The following is a 24,525-nucleotide window of genomic DNA, read 5'->3' as shown; positions in this document are numbered from 1 at the left end:
AAAACCAAAACACCTAACTGAAAAAAGCCTAGTCTGGGCTCTTGTGAATTAGAAGTATTCAGTCCTCCTGTCCCCCACCCTCAAACTGATATATTCCACTTATTAAACAGATGCTGTGAGAGTCATCAAAACAGCAGTACCAGGTCAGAGCAAAGATCTGCCTGGTCCACTATCCTACCTACAGCAGCACCTACATATCATTAACTTGCACTGAAATTCCTGTCAGGGACAAGTAGGAGGATTTGCAAAGTCAGTGACAGATCTTGCACAAAAGAAATAGACAGTAGCAGCTAAGTCCAACAGATCCTAGCAGTGAGTCAGCCAAAGGAGAGCCAGTGAGTAAAGTCAAAGAAATGGACTTGAGTGACACGTGTGCTTCACCTCGTTCTCTAGAATCAAAATCTCACAGGGATGAAAGACCACAAGATAATTTTACCACAGAAATAAGAAACATGGCATGTGGGCAAAAATCTGTCTAAACAGGCACACAGAGGTGCAGAAGGACCTGAACAAGACTCAGGCTCTACCACAAATGATTTAGAGTTAACAGCTGCAACACCCTACCAATGACAGCTCCAGGAATGAAGTGTAGGACATGAAGGATGCCGCTGAAATCCAATGCTGTATGCAAGTCTGTTGGCCACTTCCACCAGCCAACGCATTACCAAGAGGGTTGGTTATTACTGCTGACTGTAAATGCACAACTGTCAGTGAACTGAACACGAAGGTTGTTGGATTCCCAATCCAGTCAGGAAGAGAATCTGCTCTTTAAGTAGGACAAAAGAATAAATAGTGAGCAGTGTTAAGGATGGAACTGAACCTCTGAAGTTTTCTGGAAGCAAAGAAGGAAAGGACTTGAGGCCAGGAAAGAGCTCCATGCAGTAAGCATCTCCAAAAGAACTTCTCTCTACAGATGGTATTTCATTTGTCAAATACACAAAACCCAGGTTGGCTTGAAAGGGATATCTGAGTTCAAATCACAGTCAGAACACCTTGAAAAGCAAAGATCTGAAGGATGGTGTCTGAAGAGGTATTTTGTTTCATCAGTGTAGAGACTGCACAAACTGAGCAAGCGCAAAACAGAATGAAAACAGAATGCTGAGGACATACACTCCCATGGACACTGGATACCAATACTGAAGGTCTCTGGTTGACTATTCCCAAGTCACAGTAAAGACATCTTGCAGAGATCTGGCTGTAGGGAAAAGCACCTGCCAGCTAAGAAGTCAAGTGATGACGGACCATCTCTGCAACAGAGAAAGGACAGAAAGTTTGTGGCTCACAGTCTGAGAAACAGCTACTGCAGGCAGGTCACATAATCCTGGTCACAGGCTTACTACTTGCCATCCTAAAGCCAAGAAGCGGCTCCTAATGAAGTGTTGGTAAAAAGCAGTCTTACAAAAGGGAAAGCAGGGATAGGCCACTTTCAGAACCTGAAAGGTTTTTCACAGGTCACTTCTGCTCTCGGACAAGTTGTCTAGCAAGAGCACTGGAGAAAGAGAGGCAGATGACAAATGTAGCACAGCCGCGCTGCTCCTAGGTATGGCAGAAGGGCAGAAGGTGTTGAGTAGCAGGGAACAGATGTATGCTGGGAAAGTCAACCTCAGAGCCCTGACAGGTATCTCCTGGTGTGTTGTCTACTGTTTCCCCAAAAGACCCCGCTAGAAGCTAGAGCATTGTTAGTGGACAAAGCTGGCAACATCTTAGAGATTTCCTGGAACTCTCACTCCTTTTCTCCCCTTCCTCCTTGGCCTCCTGGGGCTAAAAGGAAAGAAAAAAGGGTTAGGGACAGAAGCTGTGCATGAGTGGTGAAGCAGGGCAGAACAAAGGAAAAACAATGTAACACTTGGAAGGTAAGGCTGAATAGTCAAACAGTTGCACCAGCCCAGCTCTTCTACCTGGCTTTTCACTGGTAGACAGTTACCTTCAATACAGATGATATGAAGGATGGGAGGGGGGGCCAAAAAGGCTCAGAGCAGGGCAGCAGACACTGAAAAGCCTTATAAATAAGCTTTTGTCTGAAAGTCAATTTCAGGTGCAGATGTGCTTGTGCTGTTGAGGAAAACCACACTGCTAATCCTTCCTCAGTAGACTTGAGGGGAAGGTGCTGTGATTTACTCAAAACAAGCAGTTAAAACTGAAGAATAAACTAGATGCACATTAAAGGCATTTAACACACTTCAGAACAAACTCCGAATTGAAACTGCTGAAGTTAATTAGAAAGCTCTTCCACAGCACAAGGGTCATGCCTACTTGCTTTCTGCCTATTCGCCCCAACACTCATTTCAATTGCTTTTTTTCCAATAATCAAGAAATCAAAATTCTTTTGTTCGCCAGCACAGAGCATGCACCAGACTGCAGAGAGGCGATAAAGAAAAGGAAGGATGCAAACCTGACCTTCTTCCTCAGCATTTAGAGTAGGCAAACCATACCAAACACATTTTAGAAACCCAGCACTAAGACAATCGCTGTTTCCACATTCCCTCCTCACCACTGCTAACGAATTTAGTTTAGATACTTAACACAAGCATTCATTTAGACAATAAATATTTGGAGATGGTCTTGAAGCTGCAGTTCTTCGAACACGCAACACTGAAATTTGGTTTCTCTGCTCAAGAGGAGAATGTACTACAGGAAATAAGCTATAAAAGTAACTAGGCTAACAATTTAAAGATGACCTTATTGAGGGTGTTTAATGACATGCAGTGCCATGTATTTAGTCTGTTTTGTTATGTCCTCTGTTTGATTCTCTGCATGCAACTGGAGGTACCAGACAATGATTATAACCAAAAACCGAAGCATGCTGTGTATTCTGATTCACAGAAAGAAATTCCTGTTAGAAGCTATAAGCCACATGATTTCAGGCTTCTGCTTTCACAGGCACTTGTCTTTCAGCTGCAGTTATACTACTCTATGTGACCACTCTTTCCTCACTGCATTTTGCCCATGCACTCAACACGAAGTAGTAACTCCCCTAAGAATCCCCTGTACCTACAAAAATCCAGTGAGGAACATCTAAAAGTCACTTCCCGAAAAACCTGAAGCATTCACCTAACTCAGTGTTACTCTTCAGACAAAAGAGCTCTAGCAGAATTCTCTGCTACAGAAATGCTTTTCCCATTTCAGCAAACAGTTAAGTCTTTTGCTTTCAGGGAAGTCAAATGCAGAACACTGCACTGCTTCTTACAGAGATTCCCTATACAGTTTGAGGAGCACCACTAAATAGGGCCTTTAAATGCAATCAAACCAAATGCCACTATTATTTTGTAAATGGTGAACAGTAGTAAGTTCAGGTGTTTTTACCCTGTGTTAAAGGATGTATTAATTCTCATCTACTACCAGAGCAAAGCAACTGCTTCTAACAGTTTAAGAACAACTGTACCAAATAAATGATCAGGGACTAGTTATCACCACTCTATGGAGAACTACTAAATCCCCCTTCCAAGTCAACAACAGAATAAACTACCTGTACAAGGTATTTTTCTCCTAAACCCTGTTATTAGGTGGGCTTATGCCATGAGGCATAAGTGTTTACATACTTTCCAAAGAGTTTATAGGTCTTATCTAACATAATCCCTACATTCTATAATCCTATCTGTTTAGTGTATTTTAAGTGGGGAAAACCGTTGGAACCAGTAATATCTCAAAATTGAAGGCACTTTTGAAGCACAATCAGCAAATTGGACATCACACATAAAAGCGGTTTACACTCAGATTAGACTTCTAGTCATTTAGGATCAGGCAACTTAATGCTGGCTTGCATAGTAAGCTATATTTATCTGCATATGGGTCATTTTTTCTTCCACTACAAAACAGTTTTGTTAAAGGGCATAACAAAACTCCCAGAGAAAAACACATACAAAACACTGGTAGCCTTTCCATGTGAAATTTTAAGTGAATAGAGGTTCTGTCTGCAGCTTCTACACATGAATAGTTATGAACTATTTCCCTTCAATAAAAAATATTTTCACCCCATGACAAAGCAGTACAATGTTACTAATATGTCTGCAATTTCCAGCCAGTCTTTGAAATGCTGACTTGACCATGCAGTGGTAACCTATTGGCATGAACCACATTAGCAAAAGGCCTCTTTTCTATAATGAAGTTTAATCATTAATACTGGTTTTGCTTTGTGTCTTTCTACTGTGATAAACTAAGTCCTTCTTCAGTCCCAAGATGGGCACCATGACCTCTTATTTATCTACTCTATCAGCCATCCAGACCTTCCATTCAAATATGTAAAGCCTAGCTGTTGTCCACTGCAAGCAGTGAACCAATACCAGAAGACTTCTGCTTAGCAAGAAAAGCTTAAGTAGCTTTTTTGTGCAGCTGCACATTTACCATGAGATTCAAGAGCTTCCCTCCTGGAGAGTCATTTTATTGTTGGGGAACATGATCATACCTGGCTGCCTTCCCTCCTGCCTCTTAAGCTCACCACTACAGTGTGCAAACGAACAGCTTCTGCTCCTGAGGATACAAATCTCCTTCATCCACTGCTTCCAAAACAGTTACCAATTACCATAGACTGAATTCAAGCCGGTTAACTAGGTGCCCCTGAGTTCAGGGAACACCAAACATGCAATCACTGAACATCAGTTTGGTGCCATCTTTCAGTGAAAAACATGGAACAAGATCTGAGTCGTGGGATTTTACAGCAGCACCTCTTCAATGTGTGTTGCTAAGCTGCTCATTATACAGGGAGATAGGGGAAAACAGCTCTTTTAGACAACAGAACACCAACTTAACCAAGCATGGACGTACTCCCTGACCAGGAGGGATTTTCTGATTTCAGTGGAAAAATGACCACTGAACACTGCTCATATGAAAGATATTTCTGTATTCTCTCATAATGCTTCATTACTTCTGGCTCTGCCATTTTGCTAGCTTGCAGTTCTTGGATCATATGGCCGAACATCCAAAAAGTGAGGAACAGGCAATCCGTAACTTCTGCGGAAAACTACAGGTAAACCAGCCTATTTTGTTCAACATGTGACAACACAGATGCTAGTGTTTTGAGTCAGTAACTTCCCTGTCCTCAATTTTCACTGGGATCATCAATATTTATGCGATACTTAGATTAAAACTGCAGTTTAATGGCATTGTAAGACTGCATCAGTCCTATTACGAATACCTGAAATTGAAGTGAAAAACAAATCTTTGTGCATGACCTTAAAAAAATTGCAAATTCTAAGGGAAAAATTTAATAATAAAGTTGTGTTTTGGGAAGAGCAATGAATTTCCTGATTCTGCTTGCGAAGAACATCAAATTGTACCACACAGCAGGAATATGCTGGCTGTGTCCTAAGTTAACTGACACACAGAAATCCTGTATCAATAAATATTTGCTTTATGGCATGCCTGGATCATGGTAAGACAAAGGATTTGAGATCCAAAGACTTGCAATATTGATCACTGGACGATTTGGAGATGAAAAGCCCTAAGTAGATCACAGAGCAACAAAAGTAGAATTCTTCAGAGCTCAACTAAGGCCACCAAATGAACAAAAAACCTGTTAACAAACATTTCTTCTCACACAAACTATGTCAACAAGGACAACTCGCTTGGCCACCAGTAATTACAGTGTCTGACGGACACTACACTGACTCATCTTCTGTTTTCAAAACATGGGATGAATAAGTTCAGGATTTCTTCTCAAAAATCAGATGAAATTGAGCCCTCTCCTTCCCCAAGCAAGGAATATACGTATATATCATTGGCTTGTCTTCGGACTAAAAAGACAAAGAACATCTGCCATATTATGTAGCTTAGCACCACTTATCAGCTCTGAGCCTCACATCCATCTGAAGCTGTAGCCTTCCTCCATGAAGTCACCTTCCTTCACCTAATTCAGCTCTAAAATGCTGATGCCAATTAGTTTGTTGGGTTTTTTTTTTAAACTCAAGTTCCTCCTCATTTTTTGAGAGCAGCTGATTAAACCTGAACAACTGGGTTGTTGGACGAAATATGCTGTAGCTATGAAATGGTACAGCAGGGACCAGTTTCACTGTTAATTTAAAATGCTAGAATTAATTAGGTAGTGTAAATGAAGAATTTAATAAGCACACTTTACAACCACAAGTTCTGCTTTTATTAAACACCCCTGCCAAATGAAAGCAACTATCTTCGGTCTGTTTTTCCTTGTCTCATTCCCTTAAAGTCTCTGCAGTGAAAGAAAAATCTTTTCTATTGCAACCCCTCCCCCATAATTAAAATGTATGCCTGACTTCCATCTCCTCTTTCAAGTCACTAGCATCTCTTAAAAATACTACTGTATATCCTGCCTGTTCTGAGAAGGCACCAAACAAAACCAAAGTTTACAATTTTGGTTTTGAATACCAAATTAAAGGCTGTCTTCGAAGCTGTCATTCCTATTCAGCTCAGTACGGTGTACTACCAAATTAGCATATTTTTTTAAGTCAAGGAATATGCCTGTTTAAACATGTGTCTATCCAAAGCGAGGGGTAACATCACGAATCAATTCTCTTAAAAACCCTACTACCTTTCTAAGGCTGCAAAATGACTTAACAGCAGATGACAATTCCCGACGTACCTTGTGGAATCCATTCTGAAGTTAGGAAAAAGGGTTCCTACCATAAACTCTCTCAAAGGGGCTCTGTATGTTTAACAGACTGTTTAGCTTTCAACTCCTTCAAGAAAGTATTTTGGGAACCACAACATTTCAGAAGTTCTGCGTAATTCCTTAATGGGACAGGGGAAATCAAATCTTCTACACAGACCAATTCAATCCTATCTAGCCTCAGAAATACATTGGAGATTTTCTAATAAGGTTTTGCCAGGGTAACTGTTTAACAAAGATGATTTGGTTCATGACCTTTTCTGTTTCTTGAAACCACCTCTCTGCAGCTAACATTTTATTCTTTCCTCTATTTACCTCAACAAGGACAAGACAGACTTCCTATGGAGGCAACCCTTGTTTTTAATGCAGGAGCTCCAGCATTTGTTTAGATACATTACAACAGCACACATCTGGCTGGGGTTTATTAAACACACAGAATTCTGAACAGAAACAATGAAACAAAACCTATATTGTTTCCACCTAAATGGCACTTCACCAGGTCAGCAACAACAGCTTAAGAATTTAGTTTCTTCTGCAACACAACTTTCATTATCAAAAAACCTACATTGACTTGTAACAAGAAAAGCAGAGAGCCCCTGAGAAGTCAGTCATTCCGCTAACAGCCAGCTGTCATACTTCCACCCCTCTACTCCCTCATCCCCCCCAAATATTAAAGTTCCAAAAAGCCTCATGAAACACACACAACAATCCAGAAAGATGAGTTGGGTATGACCTCAGCGCATTTCCTTTTTTTACTCTCAATGTTCTGAGAACCTTTGAAAACATGGACTGCTTCTGGCAGAGGACTACATTCAATTTACTCACTCTGAATTCAATGTGAGGAATGAACACACATCCTAAAATTTAGTAACACTGCACAATGCCTTGGTAACAGGCCTAAAAACCTTAGCAGATTAAATTCTGCTTTAACAAAAAAAATGGCACAGGTTTGGGAGAACAATTCTTCTTGCGCACTTGGTTGTCTCGCACTTTTATCACTTCAAAACAACATGTACGCTCCTCCGTCACTTATGGGTCATGTCCTCCAAAGCATCTAAGTTCTTTACAAAGAATATTTTAAGTATTTTACTCATCAAAAAGATTTATGCATTTTGTATGGAAAGAGAAAACACAAGCAAAAACACTACCCAAGAATCACTCAGAAGATAATATAGCAAATTTCTCACATCTTAAAGCGCAGAGACAACAGCTTGGAGATGGAATGAAACAAAAAGAACACTGTTCCGAGCTGATGAAGTAATGGCTCTGTCCAAAATCGCCAATTCTCTTGGAAAACAATGCTGACTATCTCAACTCTTCAAACTATCTTGCAAGGAGAACAGCCACAAATTTGAGGGATATGAAAAGCAAAAAAGCTCATGAAACAAGGCCTACCAAGTCAAGCTAGGCACACTACACTCCTGCAGATGAGGGTTAAGTATTCACTACTGCCTGAAATAACTGAAGCAACTTTCATCCTAATTTCACAGATTATTTTCAGTGTAAAAGAAAAAAAATAATTTGGAGCTAAATTAGTTTGGTGACAGGTATCAAGGCTGGTATGTCACACTGGCATATTGGGCCAGTTATGCTTATAAAAAACCAACTTCAGCTATTTACACAATTTTCGGAGTGGGAGAGTAAGTGTTTTGTAAATAGAAAAAAAGAACAAAGAGTTAACTCAATTTTTCAATCTTCTTTAATACCCCTGAAGCTGTGGTCCAATCAGAAGATAGATTGAAACAGATACATCATGGTCAACATGCTAAAAACTGTCTGCTGGACTATACTTCTGAGGACTTGAGCTGCCCTGCAGCTACTGCCAGTTGTTATGTGCCTTGTGTTCAACCAGAACATTGCTATATGTCAGGAAGTAAATAAAGAAGCAGCACTGCACGTTTCAAAGTACTAAGCAGATCATCCTAATGCTGCCAATACAATGGCTGCCAGGCTGTGATAGAAAGAGATATGAAGATTCACATTTTAATTCCTCCTCTTTACATGGCGACTCTTTTCCACAGAGCACGCACTCAGGTTGCCAGGAGCGCGTCTCAGAGGATATGGCTCCTTTTTTGGACCTTTTTCCTTCCCAAGGCTGCTGCTCTGTGCTAAACATAACAGTACTGGTGATGCACTGAACAGCAGAGAAATTTCAGCTGTTCCCCACCTACGGTGTGAGTAGACACAAACCCTATAAAACTAACCTATAAAGCAAGCTATAAAAGCTGATGGCTTATCCCATCATCTTGTGCATCGGTGAACTCCTGGCTGTGGCAGCAAGGATACAGAGCAGGTTAGGTTTGTCTGCACCCATCCACAACCCCCTAGCAAGACAGCAGGCCTCTCCTATGAGACAGTATTTGAAATGGGAGACACTACTTATTCTGGAAAGAACTACCAATAATGGATGTTGCTTTGTACAGAAAAAAAATCATGTCAAATCACGATATTTTCAGGGAACAGTGTTCATTAACCGATGTCTGTAAGTGTCCAAATGAGATCCAGAGCAGTGCCTTCCAACTACAGACCACTGCTGTTTGAGAATGCTGTGGTGGGCACAGTCACCTTGACTTTACGTTACTATGTGGAAGTTTGATTAAATGCGTGGCAAGGTTCAAGGGAAATCATCAGAATTGGGAATGGTCACTTGGCACAAGTCATTCAGACTACCCTCCAACAACTTCAGGCTATGTTTAATAACAAGCAGAGCGATCAGGAAAGCCATGTCATCTAAAATCTGCTGGAAGAAGCTGCACTGCTACATGCAGACCGATAATGTTCGTACCTCCCTTCAGATCTGCATGGAGGCTGAAACACAAGGGGCTTGTCCTACAGTGATACTAGATCCAGTGTATGTCACTGAAAACTAAAGGCTCACAACCAGAAGTAGTTTATCACGGTACCTACAGTATTGCCTGTACTAAGTGCTTACAATACAAGCGTTGAGGTTTTGCTGACCCTAACTGCGAGCTGCTTTTGACGCACGTAAAGTCAACGTGAAGCGCTTACCTGTAATTTTGTCTCTCACGAGCTTGCAGGATTCGATTTCACCAATGCTTCCAAAGAGACTCCTGAACTCCTCCTGGGTCATGTTCTGGGGTAAATAGTTGACTATGAGGTTGGTTTTGCTGTCATCTGTAGCAGCTCCTGTCTGCATGGGGGAAGGGCAGTTTCTACTGTTGCTGGAGGGTCCATTGGTTGTATTGGAAGTAGGGCCATTCGACACCTGAGGCTCCATGGTGCTAATTATCTACATCAAAGTAAGAGGGAGAAAAAAAAACCCTTAAGTTTCATAGATACAATAGCTATTTTTAAAGATACTTACAAACAAGTGAGTAGGTAGCATTCATGGCCAATTTAGATACTTCAACTAAAACCCGGCTTGATTCCTCTGTTATTGTTGCAAAGTAGGTCATGCTAGTCTTTGGCTGTGAGCATACACTAAGAAGCAGTTAAAAAAAACCTCCTTTTTTTGTTAATGCGAAGCTGATTTCTGCTTTCATCACACAGCCATTTTCACAAATGTAAATTTAAACCACATAAATTTAATTATAATTTAAGGTAATAATCATAATTAAAATTATAGTTCCATTAAATCAGATGAAGTAAGTGTATGGCTCCATAGGAAAAGGTAAAATATTTTACCTATTTAATAACTGTATCACAGAGTGCAATGACAACAACATTAACCAGGCAGAGTCAATCTGCAACGTGTCGTCATTCAGACTGCCTTCAATTAATAAACTCTGTGTCCCAAGACATACCATTTTCTGGTTTCAGTGATGACCTATATTCTCCAGTTATATTTTTCCACTAACTAACCGACACCTCTTTAAATAATAAAGCCCTGGATTTGCAATCTTCAGAGATACAAAGGTCTTAAGATATTTACTGAAATCAAAAAAGGTTTAATCAGGGAAAGGCTTAGCAGGCATAGGCACAGGCTAGAATTTTAACAAGCACATCTATCTTGATATGTGAAACGCCAATTTCTCAGAGAAGAGGCTCAAACAGACCTTTCCAAAAAAAATGATAAATGAAAATCCAGCATGGGTAAGTGTGTATAGGACAGAAGCCCTATTGTCACCAGTGCCACTGGTCACGAGTAAAGCTGCCTGCATGTTTATCTGCAGGCTGAGGACTGAAGAATGAAAGTTTTCATCTGAAAACTGCACAGGCAGACAAAGAAAGCAGAACCACTTAAGTACTTCAAGCCTTTTCTATATAGGTATTTGCTTATACTATCACTTCCAGCTTGTCTTCACTGTTACCAGTGCTGACAAGGGAAGGACATCATCTTACTTTCAAACGTGGATAAATTAAAGCAATGTAAATGGTGGCTTCTGCTGTCTACTGTGACGTTTGTGATGTGCAGCTTCACTAGTGTTTCTTTTCAGAGAGCACCCCTCACACGGGCTTAGCGTCCCTCCATGGAAAATTGAGTCAATGATGCAAACTGCTGCCCCAGGCAAGAGACTCCACTGCCCAGGGCCAGGGACAAATGCAGAGAGAACGGAGGGCTAAGGCACCACACACTGAACCTTGTGTTCATCCCATACTACAATTATTATAATTACTCAAGACTTAATTTGCTTTCTTTTTTAAATCCAGGGAGGTACATGTTGTGACAAATTAGGCCTGTAATTCAGGAAGACTGGAGGACACACCAAGAAAAGGAAGAATATCTGTTCTAAAATTAACTGCCTGATGGTGGCTTAAGTCATTAAAGAGGTCATATTCTGGTAAATTATTATTTTTTAAATTATATCTTTAAAATTGAAATGCTTCACTGTTAGTTTAATGCCTCATTAAGAAATAACCCCTTTTTTTATTCCCATTGATAAAGTTCTGAATTACTGGTATTTTTACCACCAAGTCCAAGAATAGCTACTCAGTTAAACAATTTTTAAATCAGAAGATGCCTTGCCACAGCATTTAGCAGAAAGGCCTCAAACCACACAGCAGAATCATTTTTGAAAATAAACTCCACAAAAATAGTAGCTTCTTGAAAGAAATTGACACATCCAAACCAGAACCCCCCTGCCAATTTTACCAGCCATGCAGCACCAAGCTCTGCTAACATCCTGTCAAGCTGTACCAACCCCATTTACTCCTCAAGACTTGGCTTTTTACCCACTATCAAGTTCCTTTTTCAATCTGATTTCATACATGTATTTACCCACATATAGTACTACATGCTTCAGATGTTGTTATAATTGTTTAACTTGGGATTCCAGCTGTCCTTTGATTTCTGCACCTTCATGACCCCAGAACCAAACACCAATGCCAATTCCAAGCTTCACTAACAGCCTGCTGTAAGGTTGGGGTTTTGTGCCCTATGCTAGTATGCTTCAGCTGAGCACAGTGTGCTCACCAGCACCATGTCAGCATCAACTTCACTGGAATTGTGGGGAGAAAGATTCCAGCTCTGACAATAGGACACAATGAAAAGCTGAGGGAAGCTGATGATATGGTTAACCACTGCTTTCCATATGCATTTAAACCATCTGACCATATCCCTTCCAACACCCCCCCAACAACAAATGTAAACTGCAGTTTCAGGAACTCATCCTGCCCTTCTGAAGTTGACAGGAATACGAGACCACTGGTTCCAGTTACAGCACAAGCAGGACTTCAACACAATGTACCAAGGAAGGTTTATGATCTATAATTAGCAATAGACACAAAAGCTATCTATAGTATCCCATTATAAACAATAACCCTGGATCTTTTAAAATCTGTGAAAGAAAATGAAATTTGTAACTGGCTGGTGTCCTACTTACTCATTTTGCAAACATTTTCAATATGCTTACCCTTCCACACCAAGCAAATAAACAGAACTGAACAGGATATTTAATGCTTTCAGAACACAGAGTAAGCTGCTCTGTAAAAGCCTCCTCTTGAACAAGTGCATTTCCTCATACAACACATGAAAATATCTTAGCATAAACTGATGTTACACCATGTGCCAGGTTTTCCTCCTAGATACTCTCAAGTCCAATTAGATTTCCCTGAATTTTTTTTTCCCCCCTACTAGTAGAATGGAAAATTAAGGCACTTATTTGCCCTTCAAATTATTGCAGAGTTGTAGGTTAGTGAAAATCGATTTGCCACATAAAAAGAACAGATAATGGATAGAGAGAAATGCTGAAGAATTATTTAAAAACATTTCTGGTAAGTATTTCAGATGTGATTTTTTTTTTTTTCCTGGCATAATTTTAAGTCTACATTTACAGAGTGATTTCTCTCCAAAAGCAGTTATATAGCAGAGCTTCCATTTAAAGATCTCAGGAGCAGAGAGGAGTAATATTTATTTTAGATGTACAATGATTCAGGCCCTTAGTAAAGGCTTAAATTATTAACAGTAACAAACAGGTAAGTCTTAGTTCTCTTTTCCACACCATGTCCTCTCCTCTACATGCCTGAAGCTCAAATTCACATCAGTGTGTATGCACTGGGACAGTTATTGTCGATGACCGTTTTTAATATTAAGTAGTTGCTGATCCCATGTCAAATCAGCACATTACATAAGAGTAACATTTATTCAAGTAGATTTTCACATGCCATTGGCCTTTTGTTTTTAATCTATCTATCCACAATGCTAGAATTGATTTTTGAAATAGATACGCTCATTTCCTGGTCACAGTCATTAATTATTCCTCGTGTTTTAATTACTGATAGGAACTTCTTTTTAAAACACAAGGAAGTACTGAGCTGCAACTCAATTCTGCAGCAATACAGGAGCATCTCTCAATCAAGGACTTATTTGGATAGAGACAAAATAAATGTGGGAAATCCAAGAACCACTTAACGACAACATTAACTTTAAAACAAAATATACCCTTATGCCTTGAAAATTTGTATTATATCTCTATACATGCCACTCGAAATTAGCAGCATCTCTCTATGCTTTTGCAGACCTTCTCTGACCCAATTTAGGCAGCTATTACTGGTCTTGGAAATATTGGAGTGCAAATGTCATATGGGATGACATTCACATGCTACTGGTATAGAGATACTTTGTTTTGGCTTTTTTAGCAACTTGCTAGACTCCCAATACTACACCACCATGTTCTATAAACAGGATTAACAGTACCTTTGAAGAATAAACTGCAGTTATGGTTGATAGACTGGTAATTTAGCCATCAAGAGTTAGAATATTCTATTTTCATAAACACTGAAAAAACACTTGGCGACAGTATTTATAGACAACAGTTTTGTAAGTTAAAGGCAACTCATGTTTGAAATTCTGGATGAATTTCATCAGACTGATACTTTAAAAAATGCCTTCTTGGTGTACTAGTTTGCTCAGTATGGTAATGTATCAGCAAAGTATGAGGTACTTTAGTTTGACAGATTTCAAAGAAAGGCTTTGCTGCTCAGGAAGATAGCATTATCTTTGCCAGTGTTTTGCAAAACACTGCTTACCAAAAGCCTTGGTATAACCCTACAAAATATCAGTGACAAACATCCATTATAGTAACTCCTATCACTAAAAATAATGCTTCAGAAATACTTCTGTCACATCTTCATATAGGGTTTTTTTTTTCCCTGCAATTAACTCAATCGATTTCTATTTCTTCCTGCTGAAATATTAGCTCCCGAAATAATCCAAGGAATACCTGCATGTATAAACAGAAGTATTACAATGCTTAAACAAGCTGGAGTAACTGACATTAATCTTCAGTTATTACAGCAACTATGTGACATTCATCTACCATCACAATGCACAGTTAATGAATCATTTAGAAAAACTACCCACAGACTAAGACAGCCCTTATCTCCCTACTGCATGCATAAGCAATAGCCAATAGCTCCATGACTATAAATATACATGCTTTATATTTACAAAATTTTCTTCTGCACAGTCTAAGAGGTCTGCATGTTGAACTGAAAAGACTGTCAAATACATACACTGCAGAGTTTTTCTTCAGGAAATCAGCACCCATTCTTACTATCTGGGCTATTTATACTCCATTGTCCATACTCCACCATATACAGAAATCCATTTGGTATGTATGGGAAACAGTAACAATTAAAAAAAATAAATCTTAAGTTTCTTTTAGGAACTTAAGAATTGTTTTTAAGCATACCACAAATAGTCTTTTACTAAACCCAAAAATATTCTGAAAGCTGGAGAACTAATGCAGTCAAATCCATCTGGAGGACTCAAAAGGCAAAAAAAGGTGACCTATGAATAATGAACTGTTCACAGCAGCTAAATGCAAAGAAAAATGACCACAGTAAGTTAAATTTTATGAAGAATTCACAAGGTCTAATTTTGTATTATTTCTAAGTGTTCATCAATGAACAAACTCAGAACATTCTCCCATAAAAGCATTTAGATAATGCAAGCATCCTTATCCAAAAAAAGCTCTTTAATTAGCATTGCAAGTTGTTTGCTTTCACAAATGAAAACAAATGGTGCCATGGCAGAGGTCCCACAGCCATCTCCTGAACAATGATGACAAAAGGACAAACAAACAAAACCTCTTGAAGAAAATAAATGTAGTTTCACAAAAGCTTTCCTTCTAGAATGAGAAATAGGCTTTAAGTCCAGGCACATCTGCTCTTTTGAATGGAAGTCAGCACAGCACAAATGTTTGTTCCTAAAAGAAGTTCCCTGCAGGTGAGAAAACCCCTATTTACAGGACCTGCCTGAATGATCCGTCAACAGCCCTCCCATCTGCTGATCAGGATGTGAATAGCGATTCCAAAGCCAGAAGGTCAGTCCATAGGTATGAGCAAAACATACAAATACATTCAAGCCCAAGTCCCTCAGACCCGAACCAGCACCTGCATGCCCTCACCCCATTTTCAGATGCAGCCGCTGCAACTCACTTCAGAGGGATCAAGCACATGAACACTTCTATGCCATGAAACACTAGATCATGAAAGTCCTCATGACAGATGTCATCTTCCAATTCAAGTGCTAAAAAAGTGACTAAGTATTTACTAGCTCAAAACCACAATACTACCTAGAGTGAGAAGCTGGTGTGCCCAAACCATGCATATATTTTTATGCGGGCTTCTTTCTAAAGTGACCTTAGGAGAGGCAAATGATACTGTGTGCAGCCCCAGAACTGATTTTTCCTCTGTAACTTAACTGTCAAATCTCACTGTCAATTATATTTTTATTAAAGCTTATGTACTGCACAACTAGACTTTGCTATTATTTACCTAATAAATACATCATGAGCATGAAATAAAGAAGGAAAATGAAGTTTTTGAGTAAATCTGCCTGGAGGCAAATGCAATATTCTAGAAAACGAATCTTTATCTAACCCTCCATATTTTGACATGCTCCCCACTTATATGCACTTCTACATGCTCCATCTTTACTTCCTTAGAGTAAAAGTAATATTTAATATTTAAAATATAGACATAGCTCTGTCTCAGCTCAGAAAACTGACATTCTGTGGTTCTTGTGACAGGGAAACAGTCTTCTCAAAACCTTGGTTTTGAAGAACACTGCACTCAGGTTGAAATGACATTCAAACATTTGCAGCAAGTTCACATTTATGGATACCACAGTAATTGTGCTGAGAACACAAATGATCCAAATGGAGAAGACAACAAATGCATTCATTTTAAGAGGCAAGCTTCAGTTCAAATAAAGGAGGAAATTATTTTCTTTAATAGCTAAATTTATCCAGATCTAGTCCATTATAGGCTTCTGCTTGAATGTGCTAAAACAAAACATTCTGTCCCCAGTCTGCAGTGAAATGAATGCAAACTTTATTGGCAATATTACTTGTTATCACAGCAGTGCCTGAAGGATAAAACCAGTACCAGCACCAAGTTGTGCTAGATGCTGTACAAATGGGTAGTAAGGGCAAGGAGTGCTGCTGTACCAACACAGCAAACAGAAAGGCAAAACCTGTTATTTTTATTCCAAGTTTCACAGAAGGGGAAAACAAGAAAAATAATCAAACCAGAGGGAAATATCAAGGCAAATTGCTGAAGTTACAGAGCTGTCACAGCTTTCTCTAATACAACATCATATCCTGAAACCTGGCCAAATGATAAGGCCACCACTAAAAACTTTTTACAGAACAAGCACACTAGCATTATGATGCAATAATTACCACCACTCCCACACACACTTTTTTCCCTGTTGGAGAGTCTGAGATAAATGTCTTCTGTTCCCCAAAAGTATGGGCTCCAGAATTTTACATTTGATTAAAGACAATGGGGAATGAATGGGGGAAAGAAAGGAGGCAAAGTAAATCATCATTTGAACTTTACTAAGGTATCAGTAAAGGAAGCCACTCAGAACTACATGTCCAATTAACACACAAGATAGAAAAAAATCACCACATCACACACTTCATATGGTCTCTTGGAGGAGAACTACAACGAGCATACATACAGCTTAGCACTCCAAAGCCCATAGAGAGGCAGATGACTTGAAAGTAATGTGTGGACAAGCACTCCATGCACAACTATTTCTGGAAAACAACACAGTAGTGCTGCACTGCACATTTATAAGGACAAAAACATTCTTCCAGAACTAGAATATGTATTACCTCTAGTCACAATATTTGAGATTAAGAACTTTCAGTGGGCTTTGTTTTCAATCACTTTTCCCAGCTTCCTCCCCTTGCAAAGCCTACAGAGCAATTATGCATGTTTGAAACCTCAGAGGCATTTGTCCCTATTCTCCAGTGTTCAAGAGCACTAAAAACAGTAAGAAAAACAAATATAATACATGATGGCCACAGAAGTTTCCTTCTGTCCCTGTTTATCAGTGTCATCCTGTTCAGTAACACAAGCTGACTTCCAGAAAACCAGCCAGATAAACCATTTATTTCAACTGGTTTCACTAGAATTCACTTGTAATTGTTTCTGCCTTTGAACATAATTTACCTATGAAGATATGAGACAACACAGCTTCAATTTCACAGCATTCAAACACCTCTGGAACAGAGCTTCGGAGAAAGCCAACATCAAAAACAGCTGGACAGGAAAACAGATGCTTTAAACTGGTTACACAATTAGCTGAGGTTAAACCCCTTTTGCACCACATGCCATAGGTTGCAACAAAGGCTGGTGCCAGGGAAGTGTCCTACTTCCACACCAGGACATGGCCATCAATTGCTCCTGCCCATGAACATCCCTGGGAGTTGGCAGCCACCTCTGCTCAAAGGTCTGTACTGTTTTCGGACTGCAACAATGGAAACGCGGCTGGGCTCTGCCTTCTGAAGGAACATCTATTTCCTCTTTGCTCACCCTTCTATTTCTGCCAAATTTGTACCAGGCCACTCTGCACCTACAAGTTCACAAAGGCCTTATTTCATCATTCTAGATCGATCCTTATGCCCCCCAGCTTTTCATCCAGATCTGCTACTTGTTCTTTCAACATGCATATGAAGGCTAAAGGAGTCTAAAACACAATCCCCTAAGAAGATATCTTTGATGCTTTAAGCTAAAACCTGATGAAAACATCCGTTGTCCAAAGGTTGTGCTTTACTGGACAGATACCACAAAGAGAAGAGGTCTCCTGCTCTGTCCATCCTGCAAACCAAACAGTGCCTAACAAAAACCTTATTTAAAATCTGTGCTAATGAAATAGTAAAAAAAAACCAAAACACCACTGAACACAGCCAGTATACAAGGCAAACCCTGAAATATTGGAGGGGGTTTCTCAAATGCCTAGGTATTAAGTAATCACAGAACTGGCAGTCACATCATCTAAGATAGATCCGCAATCTAAAGGACAACCTAGAAATATGCTAAAACATAAGCAAAGGAAATTCAAGAGAGTCTTTATATATTTTCAGTTACTTTCCGAGTTTTAGTTCAGTTTTGATTCCTAATCACTACCTATTATACTGACAATATTAGAGTTGTATATTGCTAATCTGTAACTGAATTGCATTACTGACTTGACAGCATGTATGTTGCACTGTGTACTGACACAGATTCCTATGGGTACATACGTGTGTATCTAAGAAGCAGACAGCTGCAAGTCTTCAGCTGTTATAGACCTGTCACAATTCCACTTCACTTTTCCCGTTGAGAAAATAATCTAGAATCATCTGCAACTTGAGAGTTTATATAGTGAAAGCTGTATTACAAGCCCTACTGAAGCCTTGAAACATCTACTTGCCAAAAGGCAAAGCAAAGCAAGGACAGAACAGGCTCTCTGTGAAGCCTAGGAACATCCAACCCCCACTGCTGTTACTTCTACTGAAGTTCTAAAAAACAAGAGCTACAATTTTCAGCAACCCTTAAGCTATGTAAGATTCATTAAAGCTCACTGCAATAGAATCTATGTTCTTCTGAAAATGTTGCCAGGTATATTTTTCTGGGCAAAGACAGGTTTTTATAAGGCAGCAATGGACAGCTTAATAAAACATGTGGTATCACCAAGATGTTTTAAGGGTCTGTCCTCAACAGTACCCTAATGAAGACACACTGGCAAATGCAATTAGGAAACACTAATCAACGTGTGTACATCTTGACTGCTGGTAACAACATCTCTATGGATACTGCTGCTTGCAGGTCTAAGAGACAGACCCTAAAATAGGACTTTGCTGAACATGTTTTTCCCCCCCATCATAAGAAATGTTAGCTTACTGCACAGTAACAGCATATTTCTTTTCAAAAGAAAGCAGATCAGTAGTAAAGAAGAAACTTGGGTCTTTTCTACAGTTCATCTGTAAGTCTACAGCCCTGTAAGCACACTAATATTTCTTCTGGAAATGATCTTTTTATGCAATATAGGCATTCTTGCTTCTGTAACATATCTATGGTAGACAAAGTTGCAATGAGCTACTCGAAAGTAATACAACCATCACCATCTTAAAGGTCATGAACAAATAATGAAAGTTGAAAATCTGAGAATTTTCTGGTGGAAAAATGATCAGAGATGACCTAGTATGCAGAAGCAGCTATTTACTCTGATAGTCTCACAAAATATTTATACAATGGCTTAAATGAGAGTAAGTTTCAGAGTGCTCTAAAGGCTAAGTATCTTCGTAATACTTAAATTCAAATCGTATCATGCATAAAAGCATCTATGCTGAGATTGAAGGTTCATTACTCTGATAATATATTATTCATCAATAAGTGACAACACATGAAGTACATATATATGCATCTGTCACAGGTCAAAACAAACACTTTCCTTATTCTAATTCCTCAGAGGCCTCCTAAAAATCTCAAAATTAAAATTACATTCAATTTCATCAGTTTGTTATTCAAGTAACTAACATACCCTGAACAGTAAGAAAAAAAATTTTTCAGAACTCCTCTTAAGACCACCAGACCTCATGAATAATGCCTGGTTAAAACATGATTTACTAACAGACCCAGCAGGAGCCCTACCGACATTGGCCCCTGCTCAGATACAGGTACATGTGGACAGGGCAAGATCCAGACCACCCCATATGTCCTGACTTAAACCCCACACATAATATGTATTTAGATGCCAATATGCAAGCAGAAAAAAGGCAGAATTGAAGATGACTAGGCAGAAGTGTCTTAACAGTCCAAAGAGAAGAACAGCTTGCTTGAGTATAAAGGTCAAAACAGCCAAGTTACTGTCCTTTGTACTGACTAGTTTTCCCTTACTGAACTCAGCAGCCATAGGTGGACTCAATTTCAAGCTGGATCCACCCTGTCTCACCTCAAAAGAGGAGAACTTAGATCACCTAAGCATTCCTGACCACAGAGGCATTCAACCTAGGTGTCCTGGTCCAGCTTAGTGCCAAAATACTGCAGAAGAACATGGCTCCTACAGTGGTGGCAATGGCTACGTAACGCTGTAACGCTCCTTGATAACCACGAAGAACATCAAACAAACAGTGCTCATTTTTGCATACAGCAGGAGACTAACAATTGAAATTCAACTCAATTTCTATACCAGCAAAAATCCACATTTGTGAACACTTCTTTCAGTAGCTGAGTAATGACAAGCACAGACAATCAAAAAAGGATTCTAAAAATATACTACTCTTCCCCTCCCCGATTAGTGTGTCTACAGTTAAATATAAACTGTGCTCTATAAATTATCAAACACAATGTCAAATTCTGAAGTGCACTCCGAAATCTCTCACAGAGCACACAAAATACAGAATGATAATTTTGTCCTGGCCCAGTTAGTCTAAAGAACAATATGCTACCGTGCTGGATTATGGAGTTAGCTCTCATCAACAGACACTAAAAAACGGCCACAGCTACCACTGTAGGTGTGCACTGAATTTTTCAGGACCCTCTGCAGCTTGCAAAGGGATTATTTCCCTGAACAGCTGCTCTCACAGGAAGGGAATCAACAGCAACATTGCCACGGTATAGCTGGCACACACACATTAGGAAGAATTTCCAGCATTCACACTTTCTGTTAAAAAGACAAAAACCCACAAAAAAACACACCACTTCCCCCTACTCATCTACTGCCAGTAACTTCATTTGGAACAAAGACACAAGTGGGAACAGTATTAGAACTATTTTTGGTTAAGGAGCACTTGTTTACATGCATTATTACTTCTGTGGTGTCGTGACTGTGCTGCCTTCTCTACCGAAACAGCATAATGAGCCTTTTCGCACAAGTTCTCCTGCATATAGTAAAGCAAAAAGTTACTGATGACCACTGAAAGAGAATCTTTGGCTGGTCATCCTTTATATTAATAGTCACACTTAGAAACCCTTCAATCAAGCCAAAAAAAAAATCCATACATTCCCAAATACCTTATCCCCAGCACAAAATCTGTTAACACTTCACCACAGTACAGCAACTTAAACATGGGTTATTTCATGCTGTTGAGTTGTGAATTTCATATTATCTGACAATTGCTGATGGCTATGGGAGTCTGCATTTCATCTTAGGAGGACTGAGAAAATGCATGGCATGGCCTCCTTCCCAGATTAGCCTACAACTCAGTAGAAACATTTGCTAGTATTCTGACTGTGTGGTTTGACCCTCTCCAACCAGTACTACTACAAACAGGTTTGAGCTCCACACACACCCTAAGCACATCACAGACTTCAAGAATTTAAATTAACCTATTAAAAAAACTCAGTGACATTTTCTGAAGAAGTTTAGTCTAGCAATGACAACTGAAATCACAACTACTGGTTTTGCTTTTAATAGTAGTAGAGAAACATGGACTTCCGGCAACTGTCCTGACCTGCAGCAGGAACGACAAGAGGGGAATAAAGGGACAGTGTCAGCACCTGGAATTCCATGTCCTCACTGGCAATCCAACATAGCATTACTAGAGAAGTTATATCTGCCTTAAATTATATGTTTATTGCTGTCTTCACTACTTTTCTAGTATGCAACGGTAAGATTCAAAACAGGAATAAGCATTAAAATGCACAGGTTTCTTTCACCCCTCAGCTCCTTAGAAGCACTCAACTTGGGAGTAAACACAGCAGAGCATTCATAAGCACTGGTGACTCCACAACAGCACACATGCAATTAGAGGGCAAACACACAGGGCCCAAGTGTAGTGCAGTTACCTGCTCCAGCAGCAATCTTTTGCTCTCTACATGGAGAGTCAGACGCTATGTTGCCACCCAATGTCCCGCAGGAAGCAAAAACCAGAGGGAGGTGTTTGGTTTTCCTTCCACAGCTTGGTGAACGCATGGGCTAGACAGCAGAGCGGCTGGATCTGAAGAACTTAACACTACTGGGAAGGCTCCGGTGGCATTGCTGCCCTCTGCCAACACCAAAAGTCGCTTACGTGGACAGAGACATTACACATGGAACCTTCTTGAAGCACAGCAAATGACAGAACCACCTCCCATAGTAATTTTGTTTGTTTCAAAATAAACATAACATCATACCACCTTTACCTCCAAGGTAATACTCAGCTGCAACCAAATACACTACTAGCCTGACTGCAAACAACATCAGTGCGCAATGCTGGACTGGGAAAAATAGCAACTGTAATTTTTAAGAGGTCTACAGTAATTTTTAAAAAGTTTAGTATTAGGAGAAAAACCTAAGTGTCTTTCTCAAGAATTCAAGGACATACGATTTCCCCATCACAACAGCACCACTGATGCAATTGTGTCTTAGCAACAAAGGTATACCACAGAACTTCACATACATTATGCTTTAAAATGCTGTCAAAGCCAGACTTGCATTTTCCTGTGCAACAAAACATCTTGAGAGATGACACAAGGGTTTAGGTAATGTTTTTTAAATTAAAAAAAAACAAACCCAAACTTAATTTTCTGTAAGTCTCTGTCTCTTCATCCCATTTAATTGATGATTCCTAACTTCTACAGATCTACTTCACTGAGGTGGAAGTCCTCACATCAAACAGTCAAGGGCAGAACAATAGGTAAGACACTCCAATTCCTCTCCACTTTTGGAGGCCCTGAAGTAGTGAATAATGCATTTGGAGATCTGAAACAATTAAGGAAAACAAATTGTAGTGACAACAAAATAAAAAGCGACCCAATGCTGGGTCTATTGAACCAATTCTCAACAAATTCACACAAACACTACAAATAAGACAATGTTAGGTACTTACAAAAATTAACTGCATTCTTATCTCATCTTAAAGTATTTAATTTCTAACACTTATATTCCAATGCTATTGCAAACTGTCTGAATACTTATTTAAGTAAACAACAAACAAAAGGTCTCATCTTCAGTGCCCCAAGCTATCATCCAAAACTGGTTATAATTAAAGGTGTGAACAACAGAGTAACAAACCTGCAAAGTCAAGGTTCTGAGAAATTAATGGGCATCACACCACTGCACCAGTTCGAATTTATCACTCATTATCTCCCCGACTAGCACAGTGCTGTTTCACACATTAGTGCCTCCTCCTCTTTCCTCCAAGCCTTTCCTGCCTTTTCTAGATGGCTAATTTTAGACAATTACTGCCTCTGACACATTGAGACCTTTTCTCCCTCCTTTCTTTTTCTTGCTGTAAAGCTAGTGACCTACAAAACCCCCCTGCACCTAAAATACTCCAGTATTTTAAAGGCTGATCATTGGAAACTAAAAAAGCAAGCTAGCAAACACCCATTTCTCCAACATCCTCACTTCCCATTATCTCAAATGGTTAAACATACACAAATGCAAAGGCTAAGGCAAAGGGGACAGGTTGCAACTGCACACTTAGCTCTATAGTACTTGCTGAACTATTCCTCTCCTCTTCACAAATTTCCTTAGAAAATAAAAAGCACGCCTTGTTTTTGAAGTTACTTGGAAGTCCTACGCTGATGGTAACTGGACATTCGCACGAACAACTGGAAAGCATTACATTACACAAGTGTCCTTTCCCTTCTCACGCACATCCCAGCATTTTCCTTAACACCCATTCAGATGAGGAAGATACACACACGAACACGCAAAAATACACGCGTACCCATTTCTTGATCCATCCTACTGGGGAAGATAAGGGGATAGAAAGGAGCGCAGTGGGGGAGGGGGGACTTCCCAGCACAGATAAGCAAATTCTGTAAAATCTGGCCCATCCTTTACAGAGGTACCTTGCTTCTTAACATTGCCTTACTTGCAAGACGACTGTTTGTGCCCACTTCTCCCCCAAAACCTCAATGACATTGAAAAAATACTGCATTGCAGTATTTGACAGTGCATCTGAGTGTATCCAGTTAGATGTCCCACAGAAGCAAACGTACATTTTCATGTGTCCAGGCATGTAAATGAGCTGTCTAGTGAACACGGATTGCCAAAACAGACAAATGCATTTGTCAAGTTATCTGCATCTCTTCCTCTTGCTATGATATTCTCTGCCACTGTCCATTTCTTGCCTGCTGAAATTATTTTGAAAGTGTAAGTTCTCAAAGAAAACCAAATTCCCCTGCCAGAATGAGAGAAAGTCATAGTTTGTTTCTTCTTCAACAACCGTGTGGTGTGGAGTGGCTCTAGGTTATGTACCAACAGTATGACAATTACACAGAGAAAATAACCTGCATTTAATTAGTACACTCCCAGCATACCAAGTAGGAAGGTTGAG

The 24,525-nt window shown here is 39.6% G+C and overlaps 1 protein-coding gene across 6 annotated transcripts in view; it reads right to left on the bottom strand.

Moving 5' to 3' along the window:
• The window catches only part of ELAVL4 (ELAV like RNA binding protein 4), an 84,003-nt gene that overhangs the window by 34,765 nt on the left and 24,713 nt on the right, over positions 1 to 24,525 (bottom strand). For all 6 annotated transcript variants that reach the window (XM_068163896.1, XM_068163894.1, XM_068163893.1 and 3 more), the window contains exon 2: positions 9,587 to 9,827. In XM_068163896.1, coding sequence (XP_068019997.1) covers positions 9,587 to 9,827 — 241 coding nt within the window. The remainder of the gene's footprint in view (positions 1 to 9,586; positions 9,828 to 24,525) is intronic.

This window comes from Melanerpes formicivorus, unplaced genomic scaffold, assembly GCF_026170545.1.
Source record: "Melanerpes formicivorus ecotype bairdi unplaced genomic scaffold, bMelFor1.0.p_v2 SCAF_75, whole genome shotgun sequence".
Taxonomy (NCBI): Eukaryota; Metazoa; Chordata; class Aves; order Piciformes; family Picidae; genus Melanerpes; species Melanerpes formicivorus.
The sequence above is the reverse complement of the archived record's forward strand: the minus strand, read 5'-3'. Positions and strand labels throughout refer to the sequence as shown.